We start from the raw sequence: 27,706 nt of genomic DNA, 5'->3' as shown, positions 1-27,706 counted from the left end.
TGATACAGCGAAAGCAGTGTATGTTGTGATGTGAATTGTGATTTTGTGGATGATGGTGTTGATCCAGATATGATACAGCGAATATTATTCAATGCCCTTCTTCACATCCAGTGGTGATGCATTGGCAATATGATTGAATGTAGTAGTGATGTAGCGCGCAGCGTTAATCGTAAAGTCCGTGAGAATTCAAATGCTGGGTATCGCAGTAATGATATGAAATGCCACCTGCGCCGTATGCAATGATGAAGAAAATTATGCGGCTGTTAGTGTCAAATGTCGTGTAAGTGTGTCGTAGTGTTGAATAGGAATGCGAGTTTAGGCGGTGCAAGCTGCGCTCGCAGCAGGATGATTTTTGTATCGATTATTGAGAAATGATAGCATCTCAAACTTATCCTTGCCAGAAGGCGTCTGAGTCTCTGGCACTGCGCGAGGTTCCAGTAACAACGAGCGTCGGTAATAATCTTTAGTTAGGGTGGTCTGGTCGACAGTACGAACTCGAACGAGTTGGTCTTGCAGCCAGGTCTGCAATTCAGGGACTTCAGTCAACCGGTAGGGAATCTGGAAGCGTTGAAGCTCGCTGATGATTCTTGCCGTCTTCATGTGTTTGTCGAAGTTGATCAAAGTTTTAGAATCCTCGCAAGCGACACCGGGCAGTTGACGAGTTGTCGTATTCCCAGCGTCCACGAAAGTCAGATCGGTAAGATACAATCCAACCCAAGGCACACAAGGCGGTGTTTGGTTTTGGAAAATTTGTCGCATTGAAGCATAATTCCTTTCGTGATTGATGATACCTTTCAGCCGGTCGAGTCTACCCTTAGTCTTGGTTGAGACATACTCCCAAGTCCGCTTAAGACGCATGATAGTTGACTGTGTAAGAGAGCAAATGATTGATGCCAGAGAGTGATAATTCGACAGCTCTAGCAGCTTTTCACCAATCTTCGTCCATTGTTTGATGATTGTTGCTCGTCTCTTTGGGTCCTCTATCTGGAGAATGTTGTCCGTCACCAAATTGTTGAGATCATTCGACAGCCGTGATAGTGCGCGAACGTTGACCGCCAATGAGCCGGACTGTTTGTTCCATTCACTTGCCAGAAGCTCTTCGGGTAAAATGGAGCAGAATATTTGTGACTCCTTGATCGTCAACTGCCGAGCCATCTCTAGAGGATCGATCTCCAGAATGCTGATGCTCCCTGAACCGAGCTTCCAAGCTTTCAGGGCATTCATTTGGCTTTTGGAAAGCAGAGATGGCGGTAAAGGCGTGTCTGGAGGAACATAATGTGCAATAGAAGTATTTGTCTTTCCAATAGAAGAGATAAGTCGAGGCACCAAGGGTCTGTCAGTGTTTGAAACCTGTTCTGCCAGACTCGTAAGACGCTTGCCAGCTGTGGGCAACACTATTTGTAGCTGGCGTGTCGCAAAGTTTTGAATCGTTTCTAGAGCTGATTTGTCGCAGTCATTCCGCCAGTGCGACTCCAACCATCCCTTGAAGATATTGGAGACCCTTAGCCTGACTTGAGCTGATATGCGTGGATGATCACCGACGTAGTTGAAGCGATCGATCAAAGCCTCTGCAAATTGAGAGGCGGTGGCGAAAAGGCGGAAGGTCAGGTAGAAGGTGGCGACGAAAGTGGCATCAGGAGTGCAGTCTGGGGTTGTCAATCGTTCAATAAGAGCCGGAAGTGTGCCTCCTATGACCTGACCATCTTTGTTGAACGCCAATTCATGTGCGTAGGTCTGCTCGAGCAAATCGCACTCCATCTCATCTGAATCTCTGTCTCCGGAAGCTTGACTGTCAGCGCAGCTGGTGAAAGACTCATTTCGGTTATTGCTGTTAAATGTTACATCGGGAGACGTTGCTCGCGTCGAGGTCTGAGACATTTCAGTCTCCGAGTTCCTCAAATTTGCGAGACAACCGCTGCTTCCGCCAGCGCTTGAAAATCCAAAGCTTTCCTCTCGCGGACGCATTATGCCGTCACTCTCGACCATGGCACTAGAATTGTCAGAGCGTTGAAATTGATGCTGCTCTGACTGAGGAAGGAGGTTTGAGGGGAACACGGGCAATGGAGGCAATAGTTCAGCGGACGATCTTCGCCATGATTCTGGTCTTTTCTCTGTGCTGTCAAGTTGGTCATCGTGATAGTTGGACGGTGTTGGTGTAACCACTGCGGCGGAAAAGTCTGGCTGCAAAACACGGGCAGGAGGAGCGGGAAACTGCTCAGATACTTCCGATGTTGATGATGGTGAGGTCTCCCAGTCGGAGCTTGCTTGTTCCTCATGCACCGATGTCAATGGTTCCGTCGACGCGCCTGGGTTGTGTGTAGCATCGAATTGCGAAACTCCTGAGTCGAGCTCAAGGTATTCAAAGTCTCCAATGCGCTCAATGATGAAGCGACACTCTGCGGCGCACTCTCCAGCAGCTCGAACGCAGGCCGTGGCGGCCTCCATAAGCGAATGTCCATCCGAAGGCGCTTGGACATCATCTTCATCCGAACGTAAAGGTCGAAACGCATCGCGGGCAGCATGTGCAAGTTCACCAATCCTCAGAAACATTTCGTCGCGTGCGTATCGCAAAACATTGGACCGTCGATGGTCGCGTTCCCAAATCTCAGAGACCAGGTCTAACAAATCCCGACAAGCTATGACAGCTTGCTTGGTCGTGAAGAGCGATTCTGTCGAGGAGCGTGATTGAACTTGGAGCCCTGCGAAGTAGCCAAGGTGCGTGAGGTAGGTGTTGTGAAGTGCATCGAGCTTCGTAGATGCGAGATTGAGGGAGGCAGAATGCAGCGCACAATATGCCCGGTGACCTACAGGAGCAAGCCCCTGCTTAGACAAAGGCCTTGTAGGTTGGCTGCATGAGCTTGCGCTCCCTGGGCGTATGTATGTTTGCGATGCTCGATTGTGGCGGGGACGTGCATTCGAATCTGTTTGCTCTTTGGTAACAATACCACTGTTCCGTCGTGCATGGTGGCCAACGGAGTTTGCAACAAGATTGCCAAAGGCATCGTGGTCTGCAGGAGGCGTGGGTGGCACGGGCCCATGATTGGAGTGCACGGCCAGGGTTTGCTGGTGCGCTTCCCATGCATCTAAAAACTTGACTGCCCTAGTAACTGTCTTAAAGGCCTTGAGAACAAGTTCTGTTACATTAATGCCCTCAGTATCATATTCGTCAGAGAATTTCAATGATTTGGTGGCTTTCACGAATGCTGAGAAGTCAGACAATAAGGCTTTACGGTGCTTGTGTATGCGATAGCTTGAAATTACATTCTGGCTCTCTTTGTTGAAGCAATCCGTGCGTTCCTAGCTATCGAGTTAGCTCTTATAATCATGCATGAAGACCTTAAATCCTACCAAGAGGCACCGTACACCCGCAAGGAATCCACGAACGAAGTCCGATCGGTTGATGATGTTATGATCTCCTGCTTCGAAATTCTTCGATAGATCCCAGAAAACGGTCAACGCCTTGAGAAGAGGGTTGATAGGATCACTCGCATAACCCTGACAGTGATTGGTTGGCAGCCAGCCACGTTCCCCGGTCGAGAGGAGTGTACCATCCGCCCATCCGTTCGAGTGAATCGAATGGATCAAGATCACCTCACCGGCGTTGAGAGGCAAAATGACCGAAGATGGATCTTCAATCTCAGTGAGTGGGTGGTAAGGATAGACAGCCTGAAGGAAGGTGTAGAAATCCACTTGTTGTGCAAAGCTTGATACGTCCTCATCCGGCGTCAAAGGTGGTGTCAATTCTCCTGAGGATTGACGGGCGCCGCAAGATGAAAGTCTGCTCGCTGATCGCGAATGGTCTTTCGTGATCTGTAAAGGAGCCACATAGATACTTGAATGGGTCGAGCCTTCCATCATGCGTTAATTGTTCCCTTTCCAGGTATTATGCACCATTGGTTCAGCTCTTCACCCTTCCTAGTCTTCGGTGACTCCTAGTCGCCGTGTGACGACGGTGAATTGTTTCCTCAATTGCCAGCCATGGGAATCAGGTGTCAGCATGCAGAAGTTGAGAAAATGCTATGGGTTGTCTTAGCGAGCGTGGGGAATGAAGAATGAAAACAGCTTGAGGAATGTTGCACGAACCGTCAGATGGTATGCGACCCCACAAAATTCCAGCTCTCGCACTGAATGGTTAAGGTTTCCCAAGACGCCGCTGTTACCATCTGTTGTCCTGTACTTGACTCGGAGCGTTGACTGGCGGATCTTTGCACGCGGTGAATAGTGCGAGTGCAATATGTCACGGGGGTAGACAGAAGGTGTAAGTGTACCTATACAGTCGCGTGCGTGGAGGATTGAGGCAAGGAGTGTTCGTTGTTGCTTGCGGAAGGAGGAAGGAACGATGGGCGTCGTTGGTAAGAATGTATCTCCGGGGTAAAGACAATTATCTGATGGAAGCTCTTTGGGTCCGGAGGGGTTCTGGCTCGCAGAAATGGACGAGCTAAAATTTTAACATGGGTGATGTTGATCGAGATACCAAAGCTTTCCTAAGTTTCCCAAGTGTGAAGGGTTAAGGTAGAGGCACGCTGAACTAAATGGGCCTAATGTCTAGTCTCCGCGTACTTAGGTCAATGGAGCGTGGAAGGCGGGTTTCACCACTTTCGCCATAACGATGTGATGATGTTGGTGGCTCTGAAAAGTCTTAGCGTCTCGCAAGCCCTTAAAAGGAGAATAATCTATCGAATCATCATGAATATATTGACAGGACCGCTCGTATGAGCGTTGCTTCACTACGATGCACTCTGAATGCTCGCATCGAGAACCATTCATAGAGAATAACGAGCATTGCCGGTGCTCTGGAGCTCAATTTGCACAAATCACTCGACGGCGAGCGTGACAGGGTCTCGCATCGGACAGAATTACTGCACATCTCTCGCCACTTTCACAGAGAAACAATTTAGTGCCACTCAATCCATTAGATGCCGGCACTAAGGCAGCTTTCCCCGTCAAGCCTGGGGCCATGACTATACCGCATGAGGTGAAAAGCAGTCCGGACTAATTTCCCTCTCTCAACCTCCCTGGTCGAGATTCTTCTGGTCCAGAAGCTTTCGGCGTCATTTCGCAGCTAAATCATTCGTTGATTTTTCGTTGGATTTTGCTAGATCTGGCTACCACATATGTTCATTGTTCATGGAGGTCGAGCTTATGCAACCAACAGCCACGATATGCAGAAAACGCGGGGCGCCAACGGCTGATCCAGCGTTCGGCCTTACACGTGTATGTGGTCCTGCAGGTTTGACATATTGGTGCATGATGCCGCCACTGGCCTGGTCATTGGAATTCGCCCTAACAAAAGTCATAGATCCACGGTTCTAGGAAGTACGAGGCAGTGATCTCTGGATCAAAGCGTCCTAGATTTTGTGAAATATGGAGCAGATGGGTCCCCCAGGACCCCAGCGAGATCGGTCCATCCTCCCGGTCCAATTGCTCCGAAAGGCAAATTATTCATGGAATCACAGCCTTCCCCTTCACATTTGTGCTCGCTTATGCACAGAACGTCTTATTTGACTTTCTCACCCCAGCAGCAATCGATATGTATGGGAATTATGACCAATCACGCTGCTTGCCGACCATGAAATTACCCGGCCAGAGTCTCACTGCGGCGTGGGCGAAGTCGAAATAGTCCCGTCTCTCTATTATTTGCTTGGCGGACGAGCTTCATCTCCACCAGCTCCCGCCTCTCCCAATCGAGTTCTAACTTCTAACATGGGTGGGTGGCGTGAAGCCTATCGCAGACTCACCACGCACATGGCATGAAGCGTACGATATCCTGCCGCAAAACAGGCAAAACACGCAAGAGATGGCGAGGTCTCGCGTGTGCAAGCCCGCTCTGAAGACTGCCATCCCAAACTCGAACAAGTCTGAATACCGTGCATATCGGCATGCAGATAGATGCACAAATGCCCAACTTACAAATGCTCTCAGCGCTTAAGCACTGCGTGGAACTCATCACCATCCTTCCTTCCACCAAGTTCGTGTTTTCGATTCATTGATCGATTGAGAGGCACGGTTATGACATCAAGCACAAAGTCGAGGGTCGTGGCCAAAGGAAAGGTCATCCTCAGGCAGAGGCTGATGGTCCCCACAACAGAGCGGGTCCTTGCACCGGGGTGCAGTCTTTTCCCCTTTTCCCCTTCCCCGGCCCGCAGGCTCGGCACTGCACATGCACTGCCGATGTCACATTTGCCTGGTACCAATCAGCTTCAATCAATCAATCAATCAATCACTGCCATGTGAAGACAGTCGATAGGTTCGATAGATGCATCTGGAGGACAGTTCGTGACGGCAATCGATCTGCCACAAAGTGTAATGGCGACAGAGACGCTTCAATACTGATGGCCTCTTGTAGGCTTGCTCTACATCCACTCACTCCAAGCACTTCGCCACCTCCGAACAGTAGAAGTCGGCAGACGAGTTGTAACACAGGAAAGCCATATGCCGACCACTGATTACTGGGAAATCGCCCCTTTGTTCCCACTCAAACAGTCAACCCGCCCCTCACTAGCCTCCCTGTTCGAGCAGTCCCAAAGTGAGCAAGCTCGCTGAACAAGCTCACAGCTGTCGTTGAACCATACCGTTTCGGTCAGCTGAAACCTCAATTGGGAGCTTTCAACGCTCTATAAGCGTTAGACTACAATCGCAACAATCGCAACAATTGGTTCAATTCAATAATCAGACAAGCAAACTTTCAACATCCCGAGCTTGCTGACTTGCATACACTACTGGAGATCTCACTTTCCATGACTATTTCGTTCTCTTTGACTTTGGAGATTAAATGAGCTCACGACGTCGGCCAAGGAAGTCAGTATGGCCATATTCAGAAGATCACTACGGTAAGTTTTGTGCTGAAACCTTTTTGGGCCTCACCAGCGACGACTCTTGCTCGGCTTCTCCAAGGCACAGCGATAGGCAACTTACAGTACGAGAGTGTGGGGCAAAGAAAGAAAAACGAGCCAACTAATTTCCAGAATTGCATGAATATCTTTAACGTCTGCCCGAGAAAGAGAAAAACGGCTCGAAACGGTCGCACATAACCCTTTTCGTGACGGTTTACCTACATTAGAAGCATTTTCTTCCGTAAGGCTCATTCTTCATTGCGTTTCACCTGTACCAAAAGCTATGACAAAACATATCGTATCTCTACAGGACCCTAATTCCGCAAAGATCAAATTACTTGATATCTCGCGTCATATTCAGAAGCACGCCTTGCGCTTGCCTAAACACTTCTCGCCTTACAAACAGAAAGCTTAAGATGCCTTTGGCTTCATGCAGCGCAGCTAGTCATCGATCTTCCTCCAGGACTTGGTGTTCAGAGCGTCAGGCATCAGTGCAAGCCCTGACGCACGGCTTTCGCATTTTCTCTCTCTCCCAAAAAGACTTAGAATGACGCCTGTCTCAGCGTAGCCATCGCTAAACGTCCTCGCCGGTGGTGAGAATGGTGATCATTTTTCGTACACTCTTCCCCCGTTGTGCCTTTTCGCCCCACACTCCATCCTTTTCGAACTATGTATCCTGAAGCCTGCTCTTCTTGCACTGACTGCTACAGCAATTTCGAGCAGGGTTCGGCAGAGATCATTTGAGACTATCAAATTGAGGACACTTATTTAGTGATTGGTAGTCGTCCAGTGTAGCTCAGCTTGGATACCGATGAAGATTAGTCGTGTCCCTGACCAGAGAAGCAGCCAGGCTGGAAGGCTGAACCTATGAAAGAGAATGGCTTAATTGATACCTGCATATGTAGACAGTAATACATATTTTATACAAACCATCTAAAACAGCCGTGATCACTCCACACCACCGTCCTCACTCTCCTCCCCCTCCCTCCCCATCATCCTCACTAGTATCCCCCTCCCCCTCACTCTCCCCCTCACTCCCCGGATCAAAATTCTCATCATCCTCCTCATCCTCCTCCCCATCCTGCGCCTCCACGTCCTTCGCCGCCTTCTCCAATTCTCCCTCCCCATCCCCCTCTCCATCCTCCCCTGCCCCATTCTCCCCCTTCACCCCATTAACGTTAAACTTCCTCGCCCTCCTCTCATCCGCCAGACTCTTATCCTGCAACCCCCTCCTCTTCACATACTCATCAATCCCCGCGAAATCCGCCTGATCAACCATCGAGAATTCGAATTCCTGCTCCTCCCCATCCCCAACGTCTCTACGCACTACGATTACTAAGTTGAACGTGCGTTGGAGGACAGAGGTGTAAGATACCGACTCAATAACGTGAAAGGGGAAGAACTCAAGCGGTTTCTTGAACCCCCAAATTATGCCCGTGCGAAGGAAGAAGAGAAAGCCTTCTTTTGCGCCGCGGAAGGCTTTAACGTGGTAAGCCTTCTCGCCTTTGCGCGTTGCTTGCGGGAGGTGCGATGTGAAAACCGCTTCGGAAGGGAGCGTGACGATGAGGTTACGGCGTTTGAGGGCTGCATTGAGGTGCATTGTGAGGATCGAGTTGTAGGTGGCATCTTTGGGGTCGGAATCGGTGAGGCCGTGGACGGTGCCGGGTTTGGGGGGAGTTGCGGGGACGGTGAAGAGGATTTGTTCGCTCGAGGTGTTGGGGAGGGGGTTGGTGAAGATGCAGAAGTTGAATTGGGCTTGGGTCTTCTCCGGGACGGGGAGGCAGGCTATTTCGAGGATGCTGGACCAGGGGGTTTGGGTTTCGATGTCGCCGGTGGGGTTGAGGACGCGGATCCCGCCGTTTAGGGCGAGGTTGAGGGATAGTTTGAGCTTTTTGCGTTGGGGGAGGGTGAAGGAGAGGTCATCGAATGTGATGAGGTCGGAGCCGGTCCATTCTGCGGCCGTGTCGTTTTCTATTTTTCTCTTTTTGAGGGGGTGCTCGGCGATGATGGAGGAGGGTTGTGTGGATGTAAGGCTGTTGATATATTGGGCTATGGATTCGAAGAGGGGCGTGAGGTTGTGATTTTGTGCTGATAGACTTCAAGTATTAGCATCGCGTTCCACATGGGAAAAAGCAATTGTTTGCATACAAGTTGCTTTGTAAATTTGCTGTCTAAGGTCCTTCCGTGAGGCGAAGGCTTGGTTTATTAACGGTGAGCCCATCGTGATTATAGTCTCCTGGAAAATAACAATTGAATAAAAATTTCCTGAAGTAAGGTATCCAATCTCTTGAGAAGAAATATCACGAACGGAAGGTTGACGCGTCCTCGAATCGGAGCGGACCGTGAAAGCCACCAATCAACCAAATTTCCATTTCAACTCCTTCCAACATTCTTCATTCTTCACATGTCATCGACGGACAACAAGCTATGCTTTTCAAACGTACAGTCTGCCACACGTGAGTCAAGAGACTTGATCCGAGGCGACTCAGGACTCAACGGGGGTGCTCGACTGAGTCCCGGCTCGACTGATATCAACATGTCACGATCAATCAATCGTATCGCAATGCCATTCTACCGACGACATGGCGGCGCGTCAGATCCATCAGCTCTCGTCTCAGTTACCCCGAGTCTTGAAAGGGACTTACGCCGAATGTTCCCAAGGAGTCATGCTAATGCGTTTGCCCAACGAAATCTCGCTACTCTACGAATGTTCCTGAAAGACGCGTAATGCTGATCATGCCTATTGCATAATCGTTTGAGTGATCAACTACTATCAGAAATTTACCCCTCATGGCAATGGCTACGAAGTAGTTGCTCGATCCCTGTGTGTAAATTATTGCTCATATCCACGATGAGTAAAGGACACATTCATGAGCCCCGTGCTTGGAATTCAGCGCCAGTTGAAAACGGCCGTGACCCTCCTCAAGTCAAAAGCCTACGACTCTACTTGGATCCTTGAAATCTCCTCCTGACTTTGAATCCCATTGCGCACAGCTGCGTAAGGTGCCAATCTACAGCTAAGACGCAGCAAACTATGCGGCCAACCCCAGCAACCATGTTGAGCGCACTTTGACTTTGTTCACAGTGTTTCGAATGCCGATGACATTGAATGGTCTATCTCATTGCTCTAACATTTCATTTCGATATCTACACCCCATAGTCCAACTCAAGCTACATCATTGCCACGTGCTGAGTAGCGTGCCTTCCCGATGCGTTAAAAGCTTTACTTCTAACCATTCACGCTATTCTATACCCAAGCTTATTCTTAAGTCTCATTACATTCATCCTTCCTTGTTTCCGATCACCCTGATAATAATCTCCTCAACCCCACATCAGGCTCTGGGTGTCGTCAACCGAGGTTTTCAGCAGCGAGACTAGAAAACCCTAAGCCAGGTCAAGGTGGGCCAACGACCATCTCTTCTTCTAACGTCGTCTCCAAGTCCGTTCTTCAGCGACTAGATAGTCCTCATGTTCGAGATCCATGAACACATCTCCATTTGATGATGGGAGTGACAGTCTCAGAGCATCAGGCCGCGCATATTGGGGACCTGATACCACTACACTACAACCCTGGCTTCATCGCCCTTTCTGCACTAGTAAGCTTTGCGGGATGCTGGACGGCCGTCGAGCTGCTACACAGAAAGACCGGTAGAAATGGGGCTCAGAATTGGTATCTTTTGCCTCAGTTGGCCACGGAGCAATCGCTTTGCTAACCTGCCACGCAGGTATCTTCTCCTTGGCGCGGCTACGGCAATGGCAGCTGTTGCTATCTGGTGCATGCATTACATTGGCAACCGTGCCATTCTGATGCTCGATGCTTCAGCAGGTATGCGTATCGTGTACTCGCCAGGCTACACAGCCGGGTCGTTGTTCCTAGCACTTGGTGGTGTCGGCACAGCTTTCTACTTCTTCAGCATGGCAGAAACTGTGACGCCTTTCACTGCACTGGGTGGAGGTATCTTCATGGGTGGGGCTATATGTGGCATGCACTACCTTGGACAAGTGGGGATCGAAAATTATGATTGCAGCTACACATGGCCCTACGTTGTCGGCGCAGCTGCCATCGCTGGGACAGCTAGCACTATTGCCCTCAGTATATTCTTCTACCTCAAGTCCGTCTGGACTAACAGCTGGATGAAAAGAGTCGGCGTTGCCTTGATCCTCGCTACAGGTGTCTCCGGCATGCATTGGTGTGCTACCGTAGGAACTAAGTATCGGCTCCGTCATTTTGCGGTGAACACCATGTCACCTCAGGGGGTGATCAACGTTGTTACTGTTCTGGCAAGTACACGAAGCTGCCACTGAAACCTGTACTAAACATGATTTAGGCAATCTGCTCTTGCTTGATTCTATTTGCAATCGCACTGATTGCTCAACGCTCCAAAAATCGTTCTGCGGAGAGAGCCAAGCAGGTCGTGCTTGCGTGTCTGGTCTTCGATTCTAGTGGAAGAATCATGGTCAACTCTGAGGGACTTTTTCCGTGCCGCAAAATCACCAACACTTTTCTCGAGAGGGTCTGTCCTCCTGACTTTTCTTCCGCGGGTGGCTGACAACGTCGATGTAGTCTTTTGACGAGGTCTTTGACGTCGACCATCCCGTGTTCTCTTGGATTTTCAGAGCCTCTCGTTGTTGGCAGAGCCTCAATCCAATAATCCCCGGTTCGTTCTAATCGATAGCTCACTGACTCCACTTACACCATGCTTACTCACAAGAGCACAGGCATCCGCTCTCACTTACGGAAAATTGACACGGCCCGCACATTTGGCGATGCTGGATTCCCTGCTCATGTCAGCTGCTGCACCGCGTGCTTGAATGACTATGAAACTTTGTTCAAGGAGCTCTTCTGTGTAGCAGCTAGTGACCTAGCAGCTACAATACAAGTACCGCTCACAGATCTCGGCGTGTTGTTCGACGACGTTGTGAGTACGGGCACCTTGAAGCCTCAGGCCCGCTTAAAGTCAATTGTTGGGATATCACGTCGAAAGAGCGCGATGGACCTTGAGACGGGTAATACTGACTGGTTTTCGGCATATGGACAAGGGAAACTCCTCTTCACTGTTCGTCAAGTCTCCAAACCAGAGTTCAATCACCTTCAAGGATCTGGCTTCAGCTTTACCAATCCATCGAATGTCATTGACCATTTATCTCAGAGCATGCAGATAAATCCTGACGACTTTCAATCCCGCTTGAATAGGATGCGAGACTACGCAAACTGCGAGCGTATTCTGGAGCCTGGAGTCCATCTGGCATGTTTCGCTTTACGGCCGTTCATTCAACGAGGGTTCGATGTCTTGGTAAGGAAAGATGCTCGCAATCTACTCCCAACTGTGAAGCTACCAATGCCTAAGCTCGACTCGACTTATCTGAATCTTCTTACTCAATTGGATGGGATGACAGTAGCCAACTGCTGCGAGACCATTCGTAGCCGAGCTGCCTTCAGCGATGAGTGCGAACATCAGTTTTTCTGTCACCTTCTCAAAGGTATCATCGACCTGTCAAACATCGTTGGTAGTGACTACTTGGAAGAAGCACGCCTCGTCGCCAAACCTTTCAGAGCCCCTGACTCAGCCTGGGGTTCCTCTGGTGAAGCAACAATTATAGCATTCAGGACCATCATCGATATTCACGAACTCACAAAGACTACGGATGACTACGAATTCGCGCCGCTAAAATTCTTCATGACTCAACAGCATACCTATCCAGGTTCGCCAGACATTGAAATCTTTGCTCGCCGTATCCACCGCGAATTTGAGCACATCTTGAGAGAGAATCGAACGCGCCAGGGAGTGTCACTAGCCATCGTTCTTCATACAACAACACTCGGAGCTCGAAGTCTTTCAAGTCACACTCTCCTCCTCTTGGTCACAGCAGGCTCGCCCGACTCAAATCTCTCAGCTGTGCAACCTTGAACGAGGCTGCGTCCGAAGATCACTTGGCTCTTACCCCGATACAGAAAGTTCATAGCGCGCATGGGTCACACGAACCAAGCATCAGAATTACAAGAATCAACGATACAGATACAGTGGAGCTGGCAAGCCTGCATAATAGGCCCGAATCTGCCTTAGAGGAAGAAGGGGAATCATTCGCTGAGAAGTTGGTCGCGCTTACTATCGATGAGAGGAAGCGCCAACGCTGAGAGGAAACTACTAGCATGGGCTGAAATGGGAAAGGAATCGTGCTTGTCAGAAAACAGCTGTAAGAGTGGCTATAAAAAGATCGTGGACTATGTGTTTGCTAAATATTCATACTTTGTCGCTCCTAGCCAGTAGCCTAATTTCTAATGAATAATATGATTTTGGCACAATCAAAGAGCTCCAATGGAACTGGAGCGGCCCATACGAGCTCGCCGTGACATAGTTGTTGTGATGGTGAAGGTCTCTGTTGTAAGCTAGGCCGCACAATTCATGCAAGCCGTGACATCATTTCAAGATTCGCGAATTTCACTCTTAGTTTACATCCCAACCGGAACTTCCTCAACATCGACCTCAACATGTCTTTTCCATGAGCCCAGTCGCCCTTGACGCGACCTACCATCACAATAACCACCTCCAAAATGACACCCTCGGACCCTCCACCTCCTACCACCAATCCCCTTCCCCTCCCCCTACCCCCCTCTCTACCCCCAACAAAACCGACCCTCCTCGCAACCCTGACCTCCCCCACCGCCTCTCGCGCCTGGCAATCAGCACCCCACCCCACCCTTCCCCTCCTCGCAACCTGCTACGCCGACCGCACCGTCCGCGTCCACTCCCTGCAGACCTTCCACCTCCACTCCACCATCTCCGGCGGCCATAAACGTAGTATTCGTAGCGTCGCTTGGAAGCCTAATGTGCCGAAGAATGAATTAGTTCTCGCCACGGGCGGGTTTGATGCTAGTGTGGGGCTTTGGAGGTATTTTTTGGATCCGGACGGGGAGGGGGAGGGGAAGGGGGATGAGCAAGATTTCACGGGTATGGGAAGAAGGAGAAAGGCCACCGCGGGGTTAGGCCTAGAGGATGAAGAAGACGGCGCAGACGAGGAAGAGGGCGATGATGGATGGCAATTCGCCATCATACTGGACGGGCACGATTCCGAGGTCAAGAGCGTGGCGTTCTCCGCCGGTGGCAACTTTTTGGCGACGTGTTCGAGGGATAAGAGCGTGTGGATCTGGGAGGAGGTCGCGGAAGATGAGTTTGAGACTGTGGCTGTGTGTACGGAACATGAGGGCGATGTGAAGGCTGTGAGTTGGCACCCGGAGGAGGAGGTGGTCGGGAGTGTGAGTTATGACGATGAGGGCAGGCTGTGGAGGGATGAGGGGGATGATTGGGGGTGTGTTTGGAGGAGTGGGGTTGCGAGGCGTGAGGGAGGGGGGGTAAGGGGACAGGAGGGGGAGGCGGGAGGCGGGGCATAAGGGGACGGTGTGGGGGCTGAGCTGGGAGGGGCCTGGGCGGGAGAATGTCTATGGGGAGAGAGGGGATGAGAGGTTGAAGGAGAGGTGGAGGGAGAGGAGAGAGAGAGCTGGGCCAAGGTTCGCGACCTGCTCGGACGATTTGAGTGTGAAGATTTGGAGACAGGTTCCTAGGGAACGGCAGCAGCAGAGCCGGTTGAGTATCATCAGGAGTAGGGATTCTGGGGAGGAGTGGGTTTGCGAGGCGGAGTTGCCGAGCGTCCACACGAGGAGTATCTATGCTGTCGCGTGGAATAGGGACAGTGGGAGAGTTGTGACTTGCGGAGGGGATGGGCTTGTGGTGGTGTATCAAGAGGGGTGGCTTGGTGAGGAGAAGGAGGAGGTTGTCAATGGGCATACGGAGGCTGGGGGAAATAATGAGCAGATGGGAGGGGTGGAAAGCAGTGAAGAGGGTGGTGAAAGCAAGGCAGATGATGTTGGGCGAGCTACGACCTGGAGAATCATTGCCGAAATAGAGGCAGCTCATGGTGTCTTTGAGGTCAATCACGTTGCTTGGTGTAGAAAACCTAAATCGAAGCAGGAGAACAATGACAAGGAAGCCAGCAAAGAGTGGATTGTCACGACTGGCGATGATGGTACTGTCAAGATCTGGGATATAGTGATATGATATCTAAGGGTGATGCTATAAGAACAGAGGTCTTATGGACATCCATAGACCATCCCACTTTGGCTTTCGAATAGGGGGTGTGCTTTGAGCCACGCTCTTTCATCCGACATTTCAACACAGTAGGCCTTGACTTGCCTTTTCTGGTGTTAGGCCTCCACTTTTGAGATATCTTCGACTCAAGTGCTACACATAGGGTAGTGCTGAGATCGTTCGCACGAAACCTTGCATGTGCGGCGGTCTAAGAAGGGGCACGCAAGGCAACGGAGGAGCCCAACGTGAACACAGGAATATCAAAGGCCCTCCGTCACAAGATTGCAGAAATGTCCAAGTCTGAGGGCAGCGGAAGGTAAGCTGCGTCAGTACTGGCTCCGAGAGCTCGAATCGTGAGGCAAAAGCCATGTGATGTCGCCGGCTAGATCGACTGGGAGAGAGCAACAGTAGACGAGCAAGCTCGGTTATCGAGGGACGCTGTGCGGAGCCATAGAATAGTATTGATGGGATATCGTCTTCCGAAGCGATCGAGAGATGCTTGTCGATCTTTGTCGCTATAGCCTGATACCTCTTCTATCAGCGCCTTGATTTCACCCGTCTCTTGAAATACTGCGCTGCATTTCGCTCTCTACGTGACCTCCTCGATGGTTGTCATAGTACCGTAGTGTAGCAGCATATTGCCACCAAAGCAATACCATAAGGGCCCAGTGTTACCGTCTTTCACTGATCACCTTGGTGGCATCACCTCGAGCATCGTTGTCAGACAGAAACTCTGGCGGAGTGATCTTCTTGCCACCCATTCTCTGCTTCTCCTTCCATCCTTTCAATGGCCAGTATAGCTTCGCCGCTTCCCTCGCAATCCTCTTTTTCTCTTTTACCCGACGATCCTGCTCTGCGGCTGCAATTGGTAGAGATTTCTGTATTCTCGCCGCAGAAGATTCTGCTTCCTCGCTCAATTCAATCTTTGGCTTGACTGCCCCCCTCTCCACCATCTTCCTTCCGATCAACTCAAGAAGTTGTGGGCTAGGCATACCCGTCTGGCTCTCTTGTGAATCTTGCCTCTTCTTCTGCCCCTGGAGACTAAGCTGCTTGAGTGGGCTCACGAGCATATTTCCACCATTTTTCAAGTAAGCCTCCCGAGCAAGTCTCTTCCTCTCATTCTCCTCCACCTTCTGAATGTACTCCGGATCGTGATTATTTCTGAAACGACTGTATTTCCCTCTCAACTCATCTATGACGCCGTCCGGGAATGGTACACGTATCAGGCTAGGTGTCCAAGTCCTAGCCTCGACATCGACACGCAGGGTATCAATATCATGTTCATTATTTTGTGAAGCTTCAGGTCCTAGCCATTTGGGCCTTCGCATCGCCTTGAGACGTTTTTCCTCCTCCTTTTCTGCTTTTGTTTCCAAGGTAGCCCTTTCTTCGTATCGTTCTTCTTCTGCTCGCTTCGTAGCTGCTTCGGTAGATTCTTCGGAAAAAGGTGTTTTAGGATCTATGGCACGAGATTCCTCCAGGGGATAATTATCTTTATCAAGACCCATAATAATGTCCTCTGGCCGACGAATGATCGGATTCCAGATGGTTTTTACGGGGCGAAGACTGGACATGGGGATGGGTTGGGGTGAGCTGAAACGCTCATAATCGTCGAGGTCTGAGATCTACACGGAGGGGGAAAGTGTAAGCCTGGGCGTCTTATAGTTGCATATAAAGTCACGAACATCACTGAGTCCATCCACAAAACACGCTTTTTCGGCATGCCTAATTTCTGTGACAGTAGATATTCTTCCCCGGTCTAGATTGTCGGGATCTCGAGGTGCGACCAGGCAGACCCTGCCACCGATCTTGAATTGCTTAGCAAAGTGCTCCATGGTTTCCCGCTCTTTTCGTTTCTCCAACTTCTCCTCCCGTTTTCTGTCTCGTTCGATCTGCAATCTCTGGGGAAATTCTGGGTCAAGTTGCCCCATCAATCGGTTGCCAATTTTGCGGCGCCTGTACTTGAGCTTTGCCTGACGGTCTGCGTGTTTGATAGCATTCTGAGTGCGCTGTTGGAGGCGTTGCATGACTGCAGATTGTCGGGTTAAGCTGAGAGACAAGGTAGCTAATAATTATTTCTTCTGGCAGCAGATTCCACGAGACTTCCGCATTGGGGCTAGTGCAATTGCCCAATTATCTTATCGCATCCCAAGGCTCAAGTCAAGGAACCCTCACTTTCCTCCATCCAGATCAGGCTGAGCTTCTTGGAAGTTCTATCTACCCAATGAATAGTCTTGATCGCCTCTTAGGTCTTTCCCTATGTCGAGCGGACCTAGTAAATCATGGCTTTCGCTACTGGAAGAAAAGAAAGAGAAAATACGCGCCTTAACCACCAAAGACTGCAGCCTTAACGAAGACAACTACAACTGGTCGGGTTTCCGAGAAGCGTTTGAAGATGTTTTCGAACGCCAAGATGTCGACGTCCAGAAAGTCCAGCAGCTCGAGGCAAAACTTTTCCACACATATTACCACATCCTGGACCTAGCGGACGCCGTCCATAAATCTGCCCCCGATCTACAGGGCCGGCCTTCTCACGACAATTTTAAGGGTGTGATATGGACGCTGTCGATTATCGCTTTCGATGTGACTGAATTTTCAATTGATTAGCCTCTAGCTGACTGTCTTCTAGATAGCCCTTCAGGAGAAAGCCAACCTGGAGCCCGTAGCCCTGGTCATTGCCCAGCTGAACGAGAAAGTCCCAATCGTTGGCAAGAATGCTGGCCGGTTTCCTCATGAGGACAGGGTTCAGGGACCTCTGAAAGACATTATGACCACCTACATTGACCTCCACATTGCCATTATCTCTTCACTTAGTCAATGTCAGCCTATCTACACATCTATAGCAGCAAGTCATTGAGGTTGCTGACTGTCTTGAAGCTTCTAGATCTGACATCAGGGAGGATGAAATCCTTTTAGAGGAGATTAAAGCATCTGCTACGAAATTCGGCCGCTTCAGGGGTGACCACGACGTCATGATAAACCAAGCAGCTCAAGACGAAGCGAGAGACGCATCCGCCCGAGAGAGGCCAGGCCTCGAGAGACAAAGTACCCTGCCAAGCGAAACTCACCCTGAAAGGACAAGGGAAGTGACGGTAAAGTTTGTATCGGGAAGATGGTTAGGAAGGGGTTCTTTTGCCGATGCTGAAGAGGTTAGAGAAGCTTCCACGGGGTTTTCATACGCTCGGAAGCATATCCACGTTGATGGTGGAAAGTCTCGAGATGACATTGAAGCCGAAGTGCGGAAGGAAGTTTTGGTCATGCAAAAGCTTCATCACCCACATATCGCTACCGTTCTCTTCCACTTCGAGGAGCCAGGTGCCTTCAGTATCATCATGCTTCCTGTTGCGGATTATGATCTGTCGGTCTTCCTTGACAATTGCAACACGGGCGGGTTTCGTTCTGATGATATCTCACGCATCAACCCTTGGTTTGGATGCTTACTGGATGCTCTGACTTATGCGCATAAATCGAACGTTGAACACAGAGACATCAAGCCCTCAAACATTCTGATCAAGAACGACCAGCCCTATCTTAGTGACTTTGGGCTTGCAAAGGACTTTGCTGATCAAAGTACAAGCATATCTCAAGGCGCCAAGCCAGCCGGCACTCCGACCTATCGGGCGCCGGAAACGGTTCCAAATCATCCTCGTGGGCGCCGAGCGGATGTATTCTCACTCGGCTGTGTATTTTCAGAGATGTATACTGTCAGTAGAGGCAAATCCTTGCAAGAATTCCGCGAGTACCGCCAAAAGGCAAAGCAATCGATCGTATTTCGAGACTGCTTACCTGAAGTAGAAGCATGGTTGGGAGGTATTGAGAGGAACAACGTTAGCGAGGTCTTAGTCAGTACCATCAAGGGCATGATTAGAGCAGCAAGCGATAAAAGATATACATCAGAGAAGGCTCTGAATCATTTAAAGCCAGAACGTACATTCTTTTGCGTTGAATGATAGGGGCTCATGCCAGACCCCATTATGAGATTAGTATATACTTTAGACCGGTGGAGTAGGAACCTTATATTGGGATACATTTCTTAAATACTCAGTATGGCCATCGTCTAATTACATTTCTTCATTCGTTTCATCAGTCCAGGCATCAGACCAAGGAATTGGGTCTAAACATCCAGTCTGCTCGACCGTGCGTGCTGACGCTTTACATCCGTACGCCACGGCAGCTTTGATATCCCATTGACCGAGCTGCTTCTGTCTGACATATTCAACGGCGTATGCACCTATGAATGTATCTCTGAATTGGCAGTCAGCTTGAAATGATTGCCAGAGTCAAGCAATGTAAGTCAGACGTGTTTGGAGAAAAACGTACCCTGCGCCCGTAGTGTCAACAAGCATGTAATCTTTCTCTGCCTCGACAAAGTCTTTGTCGCTATCATTGGCATAATATGCGCCTTGACGGCTCAAGGTGATGACAACATTCTGGACTTGTTGTGATAGAAAGTACTCTGCAACTGGAGACCAGCGGTTGGGATCGTTCTCATCCAAGGGCTCATTTGCTGAGAGCGTTTGGGCTTCACTTCTATTCATGACGAGGTGCGTGATCATTGGCAGTATATTGGGTAGAACGCTGAGAGCTGGTGCTGGGTTCAGGAGGACATCCACATGTGCCCGATTCGCAGTCTCAATCACCTGCTCGATAGTATCTCGACGTAACTCGAGTTGAGTAACCAGCAAAGCGGGTACAGAACCGCCAGTCAGATCTTCTAGTGTCTTTAGGTCGCCTGGATGGATCATGTGGTTTGCGCCAGGGTCGTACAATACTCTATTTTCTCTAAAACGATCCTCTACAATAACAACAGCTCGGCCGGACGAGGCTTCTTTGACTGTGCGAACCTTGTGCGTCTCCACGCCGTTCTCCTCCAGCTTTTTGAGAAGCCGTGGACCATAACCATCGGCTCCTACGGCGCCCACAAACTGTACACGAATCTCATCAGTATGCGAATCTGCTTTCACCGCAGCTTCTCTACCCTTTGGCTTCTTATGGCTAAGTCGATATGCAGCAACGGCAGCCGAAGCACCTTTACCGCCTAGGTGCTCCTCGAATGGCTTTGAAAGGAGAGTTTCACCTGGATTGGGAAGACGCTTCGTGAAAACCTCCAGGAACCTTACCAGACCCCCTACAACCACTATAATTTGATCAGGCATCGAAGTACCAGAACACGCAGATTATGCAGGGTAATGCAGATACCCGGAGCTCCTTGTAGTCATAAACAAATGGCGCCAGAACGGCCAGTCCGCGACAGCATTAGCATGCATGAAACTAATCAATAGGGGCACTTTGGGCCGCCTCTCCAGCTTGCCTTCCTCTCACCCAAAGTTGACCCTGATCAGATACCTCTAGACACATAGTAGGTCAAACAAACCCCGATGAGAATTTTCATTCTCTGCCAGCAGCATGTTTGCCACGACTACATTACAAATTGATACGTTTTCTCATATCATAGCTTGCGACGTGGTGAGGATGACGGCTGTGGTCCTCTTCAATCTGTGATATATCCCTTTTTCAGCGATTACCCTGGTAGCAACGGTGTCCCTTGCTTGCCTTGTAACGTGGACTATCCTCACTTGTGCCAATCTGGTCCTTGACCTCGCCTTTTCTCCATTTGCCTGCGAGAGTGAGCATGACTACATGTAAAGACCGAAAATCGCTCAATGACCGTCGCTCAAGAAGTAGACTTTGTCTCGGACGAAGTATTTAGACACTTCGACGCAGTTCTTAGGTGTTATTGGCCGCGTAGGCATCGCTTTGTTTACAGGACTTAGGACCAGAAAACGATTTTATTATTGAAAAAGAGAAGTTGAATCAATATTGGAGAGGCTGCACGTCCTCAAGATTCTTTGCATCACGGTCCCTCTTTATAATGTCAGCACGGAGCGAACAACCAGGCTGGCCTTCAGTTGCAAGAAAGTGGTACCACTCTTTTGCGCATGTGCTCTCCGTGGGTGAATTAGTGAAGCAAACCGGAGCTACACAGACAGGGCGCGAACTAAGTCCCAGCCTGCATAAAGACAATGCGCCTCGTCCTACTCCCATTGGAAAGCAGCCAATTAATGTCGGCCATGCAGGTATCATCTCTTCATGTGGTCAAGCTGCTAGATGTCAACCAACTCTACAATTGCACGGTCTCACTCAGCCTCTTGGGTGCGTTCTTGAATTATATAGGTTCATCGTGACCTGACTTCGTCGCTTCCGTCACCATCGTCTTGAGATAGATTGAGATGCTCTAAAGCCATGGGAGACAGGGGCCTATTTAGGTGGTCCGCCAACGCCTAGGTAGGCAACTGTTACTTGAACGCTCAACATGTGTGATCCGCTGTCAGCTGTTGGAAGTGTACTGGCTCTCGCTGGGTTTGCTGGGGAATCGTGCGATCATCTATGCAAATACTTCAGGTCATATTCCGAAGCTTCAGAGGATATTAGGCATCACATTTCCAGTCTGCAGGCCTTGCAGACGACCTTTACTAGTATTGCAGCGATCGAGAAGGATCTTCCTAAGGGATTCATAATACCGCCTAGATTTGGTGCACGTTTACAAGAATGTGCATCAGATCTAGCGGCAACTGATAAATTCATAGCCTTCTCTCAAACCCGCTTACAGAATCGGAAAATACAAAGGACCTGGGCGAAACTGAGATGGGCTTCTCCGGACCAGAAACATAAGTTGCAGACCATGCTCGGTCGGATAGAAGCACATCATCGAAACTTCTCTTTGGATCTCCTGGTCCTCAACATGTATGTCCCATCACGTCCAATGATTGATTATACAGAGAATCCATGGACTTACTAATTGATTTATAGCCAGCTCGGTCTTCATCCTAAAGATGAAACCAAGGTATGCAACTTCACCGGACACGGCAGTTCCATTTTACAGGACATTGGACAAGCACAACATATGGACTATAACGACCACCGCGAGCTCTCGTCATCCACCGGAAATCCTAACTCAGCCGCCTGTCAACAAAGATTATCGAGTTGCCGCTTACAGCTCAGCTCCGGAAATACACAGCATCCATGTTCCAGCAATCGCACGTACTATAACAGAAATGCTGGAGACTTCGGGAGAGAACATTCTCTACCTAATGATAGTGGGGAGCTACTGTCTTACAAAGAGAAACATGGAATGAATCATGATATGAAGACAGGCACTCACTGCTCATACATGGAGATAATTTCAATCCAAGGAAATCGTATCCAATGCTTCAGGAGCAAGTTTGCAACATCGCTAGCATGGACTGGTCCTCTGAACGTACAGCAATTGAAGAATGGACACAGCTTTTCGAGCGAGACTGAGCTAAAGCCTACAGGTTTTGGAATTGCTATTGTGCTTGTTCCCTGTTGGATTGCCATCGTCAGGCTGCAATTGGAGATATTTCTTCTCAAAAGGAGGAATGGGTCGCAGAACAACTTTTCGCTTCAATGGAGCCTATCCTGCTCGAGAATCTTATCCTGGGATGATGATTTCGTCAGCACTTTTCGAGCCGGCAATATTGAACGTGTAAAGAGTTTCTTCAGCGCTCGCAAAGCGTCACCATTCGACGTGCTTCCGTCCGGCTATACGCTTTTACACGTTTGTTCTTCCTACTTCTCTGACAAATTCGCCGTCTTACTTCCTGCCAGATGGCGTGTTCAGACGGGCAGATTGAAATGGTGAAACTTCTGATTAATGAAGGACTCAACATCAACGAATTTAATGATGCCGGGCAGTAAGAGATGTCAAGCAGAAGTCATTACGGTTTTTACTTATTTATATAGGAACCCTTCACACTTCGCGCTACGATTTGGTTCCAAAGATGAAATCTGCCGACTACTTATGGACCGAGGAGCAGAGCTGGACCATCGCAGCATCGCCGGTGAACAGCCCTTTCACACTTTCCACAGCTCGGCCTTGGAGCAAACCATCAATCGCCATAGATACCTGACAGACTTCTGGAACCCCGATTGGCGAGGTATGACCATACTCCACTGGATGGCCTGGTCCAGCAAAAGCTCAGGTGCGTTCCTCGAAAGCTTCGGTTCTCAGGCCAAGGCGCAAGTCTCTGTAGCCGATCACGACGGCAGGACGATGCTTCATCTGGCCGCTCAAAGGGGCAACATAGATGTGATAAACTACATCTTCCGTGCGAAGCCCGATTTCTACGTGGACTTTCCAGACTCTACGGGCCGCACGCCTCTATTCTACGCAACACACAGCAAGCGCAGTCCGCAAACGATTCGAAGCCTGGTAGCGCGCGGAGCCAACCTCTGGGCAGAAGATTGTCATGGGAACACTCTGTTTCACGCCGCAGCGGCACAGAATAATTTTGAAGCTGTCGATACTCTTGTGGAGTTAGGCGTTGGACGACTGTTGTGGAAGAGGTCTGGGGCTCGGGAGTTAACGGCCGCAGAGTACGCTTCATGGCAAACCAGACATGCATTAGCTGGCTACCTCGAACGGCTATTGCTCGAACAAGACGAAATGATACCTGAAACCCCGATCCAGCAGGGATGTTCGTCCGAGGCCCTGTGTGATTCATGTCAAGACGTGGAAAGGCGTACGATCACCACTGAACAATTGGACTTGAAGGTTTCAGCTTTAGGAAAGCTGGCCTACCTCTTAGAATCTGTCAACCATCTTTGCAAATTCATCTTGAAGTCTTGTCCTTCGCAGAATTTGCTATGTGCTTCTGTGCTGGCATTGATTGCTTGGATGATATGTCTCTCCACGCGTTGATTCGCTACATGATTGCTCAGAGGTTACGGTCGACGTTGTGTGAATGACATAGAGTGACAAGACAAGATTGTCGGTCAGGATGATAGGACATGTCATGATAGAAATATCACAAGCAATGGTAATGCTACACATGATGGCGAGCCTCTCCCTCTGTTGATGGATTTTCTCCCGGAGGATGAGGCAAGGGTGGGTGACAGAGAGGAAATAGAGTGCCAATAGTTTGTTGATCATGAAGCTTTAATCTCCTGAAGCATTTCAATTCTGGCACGTGGTCGTTATGCAAAAAACCAAATGAAGTTTCGGGAGTCTTATCTATTCAAAATCGCACACCATTATCTCTCTCCCCATCCACGAACGTCTCGAGTCTCCTCTCCGTTCCTGTCTTCCCCTTGAAGGAATCAAAGCTCCTCTAAACCCCGTACATCCTCTTCCATCACCTCCATCGTAGCCTCAAAATCCGTGACCCTCTCCCCATCAAGCCGGCCGAAAATCTCCACCCGTACCGTCCAGAATCCAATTCTTAAACGGTGCGCCAGTTGTGGCAGAGTCGCCACGACCTCGACATCCCCTTCTCCAACGGGACAGGTTACAAAACGGCCATCCTGTATGAATTCAAGGCTAACAGGATTATTGGGGTTCTGGTCGCAGAGGTCGAATTCGCGCGTAGATATGATCGCGCCGCCGAGGCTGGTGGTGAGTATGAAGCGAGGAGAGGTGGGGAGAGCGGCGAGAAGGGTGCCGAGGAGGTGGATGGTTGATGGTCGATGCCTGCTTGGATGATGAGAATCATGATCGTGGGCGTTGCTGTCTCGCGTGAAGTGGGATGAAAAGACGACTTACGGATCTGATGGAGAAGGTAATAGGTCTAGGTGCTTGATCAGCAGGATGTCGTTGCTAGGGTCGCCATTGTAGTGAGCTGGTGACAAGCCAGGGACTGGGAGGATCTCGTGCCAGGCTGGCTTGTGGGTGTGGAGGAACGGAGTTTGGGAGTGAGCCATAGGTGTCTCATCGGTTGGAGGCTGGATGCATGCTGCTATTGAGAGCTGGAGGAGTAGAGGAAGGGAGCAGAAGGTGAGATGCATCGTCTTGGACGCGATCAATAGTCAATTCGGCGGCTGGTTGAAATGGGGTACTGCTATTGAACCCTGTCGACCCACTTTACAGGATCTGCTACGAGATAGCTTCTACTCCAAATGAGATCTCGATGTGACTGTAGAGTATAGTAACGAGATCGAGGGATAAAATGGAGCGGTCAACTCCCTTTTTTTTTCTTCAGCTCGTAGACATACTTTGAGGCGATGAGACGTGTAAACACATGCGGCGAGGTCAATGACAGCCCCAACATGTTTGTGATGTGAAGCATGGTGGTGAAACAATCCTGCTTGACTTAGCAGAGATCCTTTGCGGCACTGCCTCATCTGGTCGCAGTATAGGATCTCTAGCCGCCATGCCCTTACTGAGCCGCAGTGTAGGATCCCGTCTCCGCCACACCCATACTTATTCACTCTCGGAATTGAGATGAGTGTTCTAAAAGAAGAACGTATCATGTGGAGTTGACTTTTGTGGTGATTGCTGAGACGTCTCAGAGCGCCTTCCAATTTATGCGTAGATTTGAGCGGATGGAAAAGCTAGATCCTAATCCTGCACCAAGGCGTCAGAGGCATTGTTTGTCGCATTGCCTCTGCGTGAAACGAAATGACCCAGATTGGACAGGTGCTGTAACGGGCATAGTATTCTAGCACGATGTACTCTCCGACATTGAAGATTGAAAAGTTTCAAGCTTTATTGAAGCTTTTGCAACTCCAAGCTATGAAAAACCTGGTATCCTTGGCACTAAATTTGAAGTCATAGGTGTAGATTAGGCTTCGAGTCGTCTCATGGTCTTCAAATATATTCCAGAATTGAGTCGAAGGTCGTCGACTCGAAGGGCTCTGCCGTGCGGTGGTATACGTTCTTCATACCGTCGAACAATCCAATCACACGAAAGCTCGCGGCATCCCGAACTTATCAGCCCAAGGATCCTTCCACATCCAGGGCTCCCATCCCCTCGGACTCGTCAAAATCCAGATAGTGACAGACACGAGTCCATAGCTCAGAAACAGATACAAGCATCCTGAACCCTCGATGCTTACTGCTGCATATCTTGCAACGATACTCTGAGGACGACCCAATGCCCTAAATACTGTAGAGAAGGCGAGTATGCAAATGAGTATCACAGGCCAGAGAGATGCAAGATAGGCAGCACAGTAGCCGAGATCGGCCATTATCTCAATAATGCCCTGCAGATCAGACTTTTGCCTGCTCATCCAGTGATGACAAGGTCGCGTCAGCTGGGCCAGTCGCTCGCTAGACCCTGGAAAGACCGGTGCGTCAGGATTATTCCTGAGGCGTGGGAGAAAGCCTTTGGTGCCGTCACCGCCGTCGCAGGGGATTGTTATTGCAAGTGTCCCCGTGGCGTCGTCGCCTGGCATGAAGAAGGTGATGGCTTGCACGCATGTGGCCATGGTGAATGCGACAAATAGCTCAGGCAGCCGAGCATGCAATGTAAAACCCATCAGGAGATCAGTGAGGTCCGCTTCACTGCGTACTTTCTTAAACTTCTCCACATAGTGAGGGGCCACTGTCCACCTCGTGTTGATTATCATGAGGGCAATACTGATCAATGCGAGAATTTGACCGGAGAAGGCTGTCATTGCCACGAAATCATCAAGGAATGTGCGGTGAAGTCCTGTCGCTCTTCTGATCCACAGTATCTCTATGAAGAGAGTGAAAATGGAATATAGCAGCAACCCTGATACGTGTAGATACCACTTCTGACTGTACTCTATTTTCTGAGCATCCGCATTCTGTGACGGCACAGCAGATAATGGGATGGAGTCCTCATCGGGTGCTGCTGAGTCTGTGTTTTCAAGACCGTCAGACGTCTCTGAGCCTTTTGCCTGTCCTGTCTCTGATCTTTTGACCTCGTCTGTTTCCTTTCGATACACATCCGCCTCATAAGGGAACGCTCGCTGATCCAACGCAGCACAAAGGCTGAATCGCTGCGAATGGCCTGCTCCTCGCAGTTGCACATATTTGAGTGCTCCGATCATCAATTCGGCAAGCGGGAAGGTTGGGATTAACACGGAGGCCCATATCTCATAGCTAGCCAGACCGCGAGGCTGTCTTCGAAGACGTGACAGATTTCGAGCAACAAGAGCGGTAAGGATTGTCACAACCGTAGCTTTAGTGAGTATATCATCGGCTGAGCGAGAGTCCAGCACGGAGACAGCATCAGAAGTGCTGGTCGCGTTCATGTCGGTCTTCGTCTTGACGACAATTGAGCATGCAAGGACACACAGTCAAGAAGGTCAACAAGGCAGCCGCCCATGTTGAAGGAATCCGGCCCTGTTCGGACAGACGCAAGGCTGCGCACTGGCGACGAGTAGCAGGGGCACCAGCCAATTGACGTAGTTTCAAGGTCTTGGCGTTTCAGTGTGCTTCGTTTCATGATCTGAAGCGATATCCCGAACAAAGACATTTCCATTATTACCAAGCACCCACATCTCCCACTCACCCACCCACCCACTCTCCACGCATAAAGACCTCAAAATAGAAAACAAAAGATCGACAATCGTACCTCCATTCCCTAGCATTGACCACATCACCAATACTACTAGCAAAAACATCCTCACCGGCGTTCCATAGCTCATCAACCATACCTCTGTCCGACCTCAACCTAATCACCTCCACCCCAAAGACCCTTCATATCATCACCTACCGCAAACACCGCACAAAATGACAGCAGCACACCACTACCACTTCAACATCGCCATGTCCTGCGGCGGCTGTTCCGGCGCCGTGGAGCGCGTCCTTAAGAAAACCGAAGGGTTGGCCGACTACAAAGTCGACCTTGCAACTCAGACCGCAGATGTCTACACCGATGACGTGAGCTATGAGACTGTGCTGGAGAAGATCAAGAAGACGGGGAAGGAGGTGAAGGGCGCGGAGAAGGATGGGGCGAAGGCTGAGATATGATCGGGCATGCAGTGGTATGGTGACGGAGGCATGGCATTGCTATCGTGGGAAAA

At 49.9% G+C, this 27,706-nt stretch overlaps 12 protein-coding genes across 12 annotated transcripts; 6 read left to right on the top strand and 6 right to left on the bottom strand.

Moving 5' to 3' along the window:
* Positions 1-315: 315 nt before the first annotated feature.
* Positions 316-3,855, bottom strand: KY384_006827 (uncharacterized protein; the record flags this gene model as incomplete). Its single annotated transcript, XM_044815320.1, has 2 exons — positions 316-3,297; positions 3,349-3,855. The coding sequence occupies 2 exons, from the start codon at positions 3,853-3,855 to the stop codon at positions 316-318; spliced, it is 3,489 nt and encodes a 1,162-aa protein (XP_044667194.1).
* Positions 3,856-7,800: 3,945 nt separating this feature from the next.
* Positions 7,801-9,054, bottom strand: KY384_006826 (uncharacterized protein; the record flags this gene model as incomplete). Its single annotated transcript, XM_044815319.1, has 2 exons — positions 7,801-8,921; positions 8,982-9,054. 2 exons carry the CDS (start codon positions 9,052-9,054, stop codon positions 7,801-7,803), a joined length of 1,194 nt encoding a protein of 397 aa, XP_044667193.1.
* A 1,532-nt stretch (positions 9,055-10,586) lies between these two features.
* On the top strand, positions 10,587-11,138 carry KY384_006825 (uncharacterized protein; the record flags this gene model as incomplete). The annotated part of the gene is made up of 1 exon (XM_044815318.1): positions 10,587-11,138. One exon carries the CDS (start codon positions 10,587-10,589, stop codon positions 11,136-11,138), a length of 552 nt encoding a protein of 183 aa, XP_044667192.1.
* Positions 11,139-11,530: 392 nt separating this feature from the next.
* Positions 11,531-12,742, top strand: KY384_006824 (uncharacterized protein; the record flags this gene model as incomplete). The annotated part of the gene is made up of 1 exon (XM_044815317.1): positions 11,531-12,742. One exon carries the CDS (start codon positions 11,531-11,533, stop codon positions 12,740-12,742), a length of 1,212 nt encoding a protein of 403 aa, XP_044667191.1.
* A 644-nt stretch (positions 12,743-13,386) lies between these two features.
* Positions 13,387-14,887, top strand: KY384_006823 (uncharacterized protein; the record flags this gene model as incomplete). The annotated part of the gene is made up of 2 exons (XM_044815316.1): positions 13,387-14,088; positions 14,387-14,887. The coding sequence occupies 2 exons, from the start codon at positions 13,387-13,389 to the stop codon at positions 14,885-14,887; spliced, it is 1,203 nt and encodes a 400-aa protein (XP_044667190.1).
* Positions 14,888-15,588: 701 nt separating this feature from the next.
* KY384_006822 (uncharacterized protein) lies at positions 15,589-16,941 on the bottom strand (the record flags this gene model as incomplete). Its single annotated transcript, XM_044815315.1, has 2 exons — positions 15,589-16,539; positions 16,600-16,941. 2 exons carry the CDS (start codon positions 16,939-16,941, stop codon positions 15,589-15,591), a joined length of 1,293 nt encoding a protein of 430 aa, XP_044667189.1.
* Positions 16,942-17,173: 232 nt separating this feature from the next.
* Positions 17,174-18,864, top strand: KY384_006821 (uncharacterized protein; the record flags this gene model as incomplete). The annotated part of the gene is made up of 3 exons (XM_044815314.1): positions 17,174-17,497; positions 17,544-17,733; positions 17,792-18,864. The coding sequence occupies 3 exons, from the start codon at positions 17,174-17,176 to the stop codon at positions 18,862-18,864; spliced, it is 1,587 nt and encodes a 528-aa protein (XP_044667188.1).
* Positions 18,865-18,975: 111 nt separating this feature from the next.
* KY384_006820 (uncharacterized protein) lies at positions 18,976-20,667 on the bottom strand (the record flags this gene model as incomplete). Its single annotated transcript, XM_044815313.1, has 3 exons — positions 18,976-19,159; positions 19,235-20,051; positions 20,583-20,667. 3 exons carry the CDS (start codon positions 20,665-20,667, stop codon positions 18,976-18,978), a joined length of 1,086 nt encoding a protein of 361 aa, XP_044667187.1.
* A 560-nt stretch (positions 20,668-21,227) lies between these two features.
* KY384_006819 (uncharacterized protein) lies at positions 21,228-23,636 on the top strand (the record flags this gene model as incomplete). Its single annotated transcript, XM_044815312.1, has 4 exons — positions 21,228-21,658; positions 21,725-21,758; positions 22,544-22,629; positions 22,679-23,636. The coding sequence occupies 4 exons, from the start codon at positions 21,228-21,230 to the stop codon at positions 23,634-23,636; spliced, it is 1,509 nt and encodes a 502-aa protein (XP_044667186.1).
* A 398-nt stretch (positions 23,637-24,034) lies between these two features.
* On the bottom strand, positions 24,035-24,718 carry KY384_006818 (uncharacterized protein; the record flags this gene model as incomplete). Its single annotated transcript, XM_044815311.1, has 2 exons — positions 24,035-24,404; positions 24,477-24,718. The coding sequence occupies 2 exons, from the start codon at positions 24,716-24,718 to the stop codon at positions 24,035-24,037; spliced, it is 612 nt and encodes a 203-aa protein (XP_044667185.1).
* Positions 24,719-25,612: 894 nt separating this feature from the next.
* Positions 25,613-26,932, bottom strand: KY384_006817 (uncharacterized protein; the record flags this gene model as incomplete). The annotated part of the gene is made up of 1 exon (XM_044815310.1): positions 25,613-26,932. One exon carries the CDS (start codon positions 26,930-26,932, stop codon positions 25,613-25,615), a length of 1,320 nt encoding a protein of 439 aa, XP_044667184.1.
* A 29-nt stretch (positions 26,933-26,961) lies between these two features.
* KY384_006816 (uncharacterized protein) lies at positions 26,962-27,653 on the top strand (the record flags this gene model as incomplete). The annotated part of the gene is made up of 2 exons (XM_044815309.1): positions 26,962-26,985; positions 27,324-27,653. 2 exons carry the CDS (start codon positions 26,962-26,964, stop codon positions 27,651-27,653), a joined length of 354 nt encoding a protein of 117 aa, XP_044667183.1.
* Positions 27,654-27,706: the final 53 nt, after the last annotated feature.

The sequence above is a fragment of the Bacidia gigantensis genome (genome assembly GCF_019456465.1).
Source record: "Bacidia gigantensis strain McMullin 20006 chromosome Unknown contig_255, whole genome shotgun sequence".
NCBI classification, from domain to species: Eukaryota; Fungi; Ascomycota; class Lecanoromycetes; order Lecanorales; family Ramalinaceae; genus Bacidia; species Bacidia gigantensis.
The sequence above is the reverse complement of the archived record's forward strand: the minus strand, read 5'-3'. Positions and strand labels throughout refer to the sequence as shown.